Below are 6,986 nucleotides of genomic sequence, written 5' to 3' on the forward strand. Positions count from 1 at the left end.
TTCGTTTGTGTAAGGAGATGAGACAATAGGATTAAGTTTCATCTCTGTCCTCTGAAAAAGGTACCGCGCAGAACTTGTTTTAACGAAGCAAATGTTTAGCTGCCCTTATTTCCAAAAGATTATCTTTCAAGGGCCAGTCCTTCTGAAGGAATGAACATCAGCACTCGAACACTGTTTGACACGAGGAATTAGAGTTATTTCAACTCTGTAGCTAGCTGTTTTCTCTGGGCTGGGAAGCATACTTCTTTCAAAAGGAAGAGAAATCCGCCTGACCTAAGACTCAGTCAACAGGACTGCTAATAAATTTCGGTACATCACACATCTAAACGCTAATGGGCACCTGGGGGGGGGGGAGCTGACAACAACCCAAGTCTCTCCCAAAAATGCAGTTGAGCCAAGTGCTCTCCTTCAAGGTGAGGGCTTACCTAACTCTGCAACCTGCTCACTTTCTTTCCGTCCACACAACTTTTCTCTAGAATGTTTACAGGCTTTCCATGAAGTCGGTTTCGATCCCCTCCCCGTCCACCTGTCTTACACAGAGACATCACGCTATTCCTTGGGGAGTTCTTTGGTAACTTTTATTGGAAAATAACCATGGCACCTGAGGTTTGTTTTTTTTTTTTTTTTCGCCCATAAAGTAGTCACGCACAAATACACAGAGAAAAAAAAATCGTTCCTGGCTTGCCCGTGGTCTTATCTCCGAAAACACAACTCAGAAAACAGACGGAGCACAGAAGGAGACCACGGCTGACATTTCATTGAACCCAACATAACGATATACATATTTTTAAAAAGCTGCGACCTGTCGTGTTAAAACATTTGTTTTAGTTTAAAACATATAAATAAGTCCCCCCTCCCTCACGAAATGCTAGGTGCTGTACAGGGGGTTTATTTTGCCACAGTGGTGCATTGGTTTGGAGCAGAGAAATGACCCAGCAACCTCTGGCACCTTTTCACTCGCCCAGCCCTCACCTTTGGGTGCACAACGCATCCCAAACACGTAGTGGGACTCAGCCTGACGGAACTGGTTCCCTGGAAAATGACCCATGGTTTTGCGCAGAGAGAAACCAGCCCGAGAGCAGATCAGGCACCTGCCTTAAGCCACGTACTTTCAACAATGACTAAGAAGCACTTTGGCCCCTTGCGAAGTCGAAATACAAAGCGCCCCACTTTGGTTTGGTTAAAACCCCGCTTCCCCCCCACTCCCTCAAGGCACAGTCACTTGTCTCGGGATAGAAAGTGCAGAAGCCACAGCCTCGTCCTCCTCCCAAGCCCCCCGCTCCACGTGCTCCCCACCTCCCCCGCTTTGCCCCCTCCTGCGGGAGGAGGGGGGCTTTATTAAGGCAGGAGGCTGTCGAGGGGGCAGGGCGGGTAAGAGGCCGGGCGCCCCGTGGCTGTGCGCAACGGGCCGGGCAGCCGGAGGGGGCAATAGAGCGGGGAGCCGAGCAGCGCCTCGGCAGGGGAGGGGAAGAGCTGGGGAGGCTCCGGCGGGAGAGAGGCGCTGCCGGCCGTCAGCGCCTCCCTCCTGCGCTCCAGCGGCTGGGGCCCGTAGGCGTAGAGCGGCAGGAGGCCGCCGGCAAAGAGAGAGCCCAGCGGGTAGGGGGCGGGCGGCGCGGGCCAGAGCGCCCGGCCCCCTTGGCGGGAGCGCGGCGGCGGGCTGGCTCAGGATGTCTGAGGCGAAGCGAGCTGGGAGAATGAGCCGGCTGAGCAGCGGCGGCGGCGGCGCCGCTCCGCTTTCGGCGGGGCCCGCGGCGCAGCTGCCGGAGAGGCAGCAGCAGGGGGGCTGGTTGCCGGCGCGCGGGGAGGCGGCGGCAGGGGGCCGGTGACGCTTGGGCGGCGGCGGAAGACCCCTCGGCGAAGGTGTATCGCTGCTGGGGATTAGCTCCAGTAGTTGTCCTGGCCCAGGGCCGGGGCGGGTCTTGCGCGCCTTACGCAGTCGTTGAGCGACGGTTGGCGACCGAGTTGCGCCAGCCGTTAGGCGCGCGGAAGAAGGGAGCTGCCATCAGTATTCGTTGATCGGGCCAGGTGAAGGCGCCGCCGGCCGAGTCCCCGGATGGCCATGGCGATGAGCGCGATGTAGGAGTAGGGCGGGCTTGGGCCGCCGGTGTACGGCTTCCCTGCTGCCCTCCCGCGGCCGCGCCCTCGTGCCGGGTGTGGCCGGCGCGTCCCGTCGAGCCCAGCTCGCTGTCGCGGGCGGGGGACTGGGCCCCGTGCCTCCTGGTCGTGCGCCGCTTGTCCTTCGTAGGCGGGCGGAACTCGTTCATGGCGCGGCTGCTGCTCCTGCGGCCTCTTCTTCCCCCGCCGCCAGGCTGGGGCTGCGGGCGGCTCTAGGGCAGCCCTAGGAGCTGGGCTGGGGAAGTGGCAGGCTAATTTGGGGGGGCGCCTTCCCCGTCGGGAACAGTGTGTGTGTGTGTGTGGGGGGGGGGCTCTTGTTTCTCTCCTTGGACAGCGCCAACGGTTTCCTTTTTGGCGAGCAGCGCAGGCTGGGGGTTGCCTCCCCCTTCAGCCCTAGCAAGGAGCAAAGAACAGGGGCCGGGGGGTTTGCTTGGAAGTGGGGAGGGCTCTTCCCACTTGGACAGGTCCCTGGAGAGTAGGTTACTTAGGGGCAGGGAGGTCTCTCTCTTTCTTCCACCCCTCTGAGATTTCTCTCTCTTAGGGAGATGCACCGTGTCCTTCACGGCTTTCACTTTGGTTGCTCCGGGTGGGAAAACAGGTTGTTGAAAGAAAACCAACTAACCCCAAGTCAGTCGGACTGGGATGGGTAGTTCTGCAAAGTCAGATCCTCTCAAAGTTTGATCTTGTCCGTTCTTCGGGAGAGGTTCCGCATGTTACTGTCCACAGTTCATCAGTGCAATAAAAATGGAATACATTATCTCTAGTGATGTCGCAGTTGCTCCTCTCTCTGTCTGTAGTTGCTGGTGCTCCTGTGTCAAGGGACCTGGTTTCTTCAGTCTTGAAATTCTGAGCTGAGTTCTTGCTATAGCAGTGGGAGCAGCCAAGTTATTATTGTTATTAGTATTATTGTCCAGTCATTATCTCTCTGTCTCTCTGTCTCTCTGCACTACTTTCAGACCAGCCTATTATAATACTTAGGCAGCCCGAGGAGAGGCGGAGCTAAAACCAGGATCTGAAAGGCTGGTGGGCGGGGAAGCAAGGTAGCAAAGGTGGGCATCCACTAATAAGCAAGATCAGAGTCATAATTATCTCCTTGTCATCTCCGAGCTTGTTGGAAAGTTTATTTCATGCAACATATTTGTTTTGTTTTTGTGTTTTCCTCTGCCAGGTTCCACCCCTTCTCTCCCTCTCAGCCCTGGGTGTTTTGAATGAAGGAAGCCAGCAGGGACAGTGTGTGTAGGTTTGCATAGCAGGTTCCTCCTGCCAGGTGTAAAGTTCAGGATGACTTGTAGGTGGCAGAGCAACACCAGCTACACATTTATTATTTTTACATAATACTTTGTTTAGTAGCAAGTTGTAATATAACAGCTAAACACCCTATTATAAAATAATACAATGCTTCACTGGGAAGCTGTATAAACTTTGTTGTGAATTCCTCATGACTTATGTTGCTTGATAGTCATTTAATCCTCACCCCTCTCCTCCCAGTCCAAAATGAAAAGTGAATGGGTAGGCCCTTCTACATGCTCTGATGGAAGCACTTCAACAAAACTCTGACCTTGATTTTATGTATATATAATGAACAGAGACACTAAACAAATCAGTGTATCTGACTTCTTTTAGAACCTGTCTTTGTATCTCTCTCTGTATAACTCTATGTTAGATTGTTACTCTGTAAATAAAACTTTTTTGAACATTAAAAAGCTGCTTTACTTGAGTGTTTGGTTTTTTTTTGCATGCCCCTAAACAGTAACATTCAAATACAGGACCAAAATGTATATAATGAATTAGGACTTAGAGTTCATTTGTTTTACCCATTTCTTTCCAGAAAAATCTAACATGGAATATTTTTAATATGTATTTCACAATTGCCATGGTCTGGTCTTCATTGAGGTGACTAGTCCTATTCACTTCAATGTGCTTGTATTCAGTAGGACTGTTTGCTAAAGGGAGCAAGGACATGGACTGATATCCAGTGGAACCTCTGATTTCTCTGAAAATTGCTGTTTATATTGGGTTTTACAAAAAATCAGTTGACCTAAAATGGGAGTAGGCTCTAACCTATTAAAATTCTGCATTATACCTCATTTGTCAGCATGTGGAAGATTTTCTAGGATATAACCTTTCCAGAAACCTGTACAAAGATTATGTCCCATCTTTATAGACAATATACCTGAATTCTGTGTTCCAATTAAGACCTGAATAGCTTGTTAGGTGGGCACACGAATTGCTTAATAAAAGAAACATACTGAGTGCCTAGACTTTTTGGAATGAGTGCTGATAGTGCGTAAGGTTTATAAAGTTACATCACAATTCTATTTTAGATGCTCAGCTAATACCACTGTCAATTTATCCTTGAAGTTTCCATTGCCCTTTATCTTTTTTGCAGCTGTGCAGTGGTGGAGAGAAATGTGGAAGAATGCAGATTTAGAAGTGCATTGAAAGAGACACAAATAATGTCATTTTCTCTTTTGATGGGATTGCTTTCACCCATGCACCTGCAGAAAGCCTCAGAAAACTTGCCAATTTTTAATTCTGCATGTGTTTTGAATAGTCAACAATGAACGGACTCTTCATTCTCTCATCTGTCCTTTCCTGTTGTATTCACCTAACTTTATTAAAGGGTGGGTGTCTTCTTCCTCAAGTTATCACTTGGCCCATCTTTAATTTAAAAAAGCCAAAAAATAAGAAGGAGGCCACGTTTTGAGGGTTTTTCCCCCCAGTTTTTTTCCCTTCAAATAATAATGAGATGAAAATTTTTAACAATTAGTTGACTTAACAAAGTGAAATGCCAATGTTTGTGCTAAGGGTATGGGGGAAAAAGCTCCCACTGCTTCCAAAACTTGTATTTTTCTAACATGATGCCAATGGTGAGGGTAGGTTTCTTCCTCTTCCTGCCTTTGTTGTAAATGGCAATGGAGAAGCCATGATTTGGTAAACTACCTTTTGATGTTTATTTTATTACCTTTCCACCATTTGTGTGGAAAATGTACACATTGTCTCTTATCCTTATTCAAAGAACTTAAAAGTCATTCAAATGCTGTAGGTAAACATGTCAGACAAAACAGAGGCTTTTTCACGGCCATATTTCAAGACTAGGAATGAATGGCAAAGCTGGAGTTTTTTCTCTGAGTCTAAGAGTTTCAGCTCTGAGGTTAATATAAATTTTCCCACACTTATCAAGGTACTTTTATAGTTTGATCTGTATCTCATTCTGCTTTTATTTGTCCAAGCCCCCATGCTGTGAACAGTTAAGCACATGTGTAACGAGTGTAATGGGGGAGTGCCATTGAAGTCTATAGAGCTACTTACCTGAGTAAAGTTATGCACATGTGTAACTGTTTGCAGGATAGGGCTTAAATCCAGAGTTTCTGGTGTAAATAAGAGCATAACTAAGCTTGGGCTGCTACTGGGGAATGTTCCACGAATAGGGAAATATATTACTAAGTATCATAACTTACCATAGAGAGCATATGTAACCTGCGTAGGTCAGTGCCACAAGTCTCTTCCTGCTAAAGTTTAAAAAGGTATGATATTGCCTTTAGATTTATGAAGATTAACACAATTATCAGGGGAAAAAGTGGATTCCATTAAATAAACTCACATCAAAAGGACTTTGATGTGCTATATTAGAGCAAGTTTGAAAAACAAAACAAAAATCTCTTTTGTAAAGCAAATATAAATGAAGAGGCAAATATTACTTTGTTCTAAAATGAAAATTACTCTAGCTCTTAAGAGTATCAGATTTTTATTTATTTTGACAGGATGAAATTCACAAAAGCAGCACCTACACAAAAAGTATTTCACTTCTCCTCCCTTCTGTCTGCAAATCATGGTCCTGATTCTCCTATCTTCATTCTTGTGGAATACTACTACTTTACTCTAAAGTAATTACTCTGACATCAGTAAGGAGTATGGTATTATTTATTGCAAGTAAATTTGGAAGAATCAGAGCTTATATTTCCCCTGTGGGATGATTAGGTCATAAATAGGATTTTTTTTTTAAAAAAAATTACTGTTAGATGGAGATAATGGTTCTATTTTCTACTTATTTTTTTGATCCAGTCATGCTGTCTCCACACTAGTTGCACATTGGTTGTACACATCAGAATGCAATTTACAAAAGAAGTGTGCCACTCTTTAAAACAATGGTAAGAGCACAAATACCTCTCCACCCCATTCTGCTCCAGTCTTGTTGAGCAGCCATCAGTTATGCTGCAGTTCTTTTCTGTTGTGCCCAGACAGTTCACTAGACAAAGTAATTTCATCCAACCTAACAGTTGTTGCTAACCAGAACAGAGAAGACCTGTTGATGGTATCATAGGTGTCAGTGATGACTTCTCTGGTTGGCAGTAGAGAGGCTTATTTCTAGACATGAGATGCTTAGCACTTCAGCTGGACAGAGATCTTGATCCTCCTCCACCCCCCACTAGAGCTTCAGGTGTGACTTGCCAGGAATGATGAAATTGGATAACACAATACACTGGTAAGTGGTAACAATGGACCAGTTCAAAGAGCTGTCTTTGGATGAGCTGCCCACAATACAAGACAACTAGTGTATACAAATGAACCAGAGAGGCTTGAAAGTTAGCATATTGCAGTATAATGTTTTTAATAGTTCAAGGAAACCCAGCTAGAGCCTAAACTATAGAAAACCAGACTGGTACAAGTGACTCAGGAAATGAAGAGGAATTTGACCAGTGGAGCAGAATGTGTCTATATGAATCCCCACACCATGAAGTCTAGGGATTCAGACGCTTTCTATAATAAAACAATTAAAATACCCATTCTATTTAGGAAGTGTTTTTAGTTTGGCTTTGCCAGGTACTAAAAACTGAATGTAAAGCCAGGACTTTCATTTCAATCCTGTT

The 6,986-nt window shown here is 46.2% G+C and overlaps 1 protein-coding gene across 1 annotated transcript; it reads right to left on the bottom strand.

Moving 5' to 3' along the window:
* Positions 1-667: 667 nt before the first annotated feature.
* Positions 668-2,118, bottom strand: LOC116835501 (forkhead box protein Q1-like; the record flags this gene model as incomplete). The annotated part of the gene is given in 4 exon segments (XM_075062011.1): positions 668-1,657; positions 1,751-1,949; positions 1,952-2,048; positions 2,050-2,118. Coding segments are annotated over 4 exon segments (684 nt in total), but the record flags the coding sequence as incomplete, so codon positions are not given.
* Positions 2,119-6,986: the final 4,868 nt, after the last annotated feature.

The sequence above is a fragment of the Chelonoidis abingdonii genome, chromosome 2 (genome assembly GCF_003597395.2).
Source record: "Chelonoidis abingdonii isolate Lonesome George chromosome 2, CheloAbing_2.0, whole genome shotgun sequence".
NCBI lineage: Eukaryota > Metazoa > Chordata > Testudines > Testudinidae > Chelonoidis > Chelonoidis abingdonii.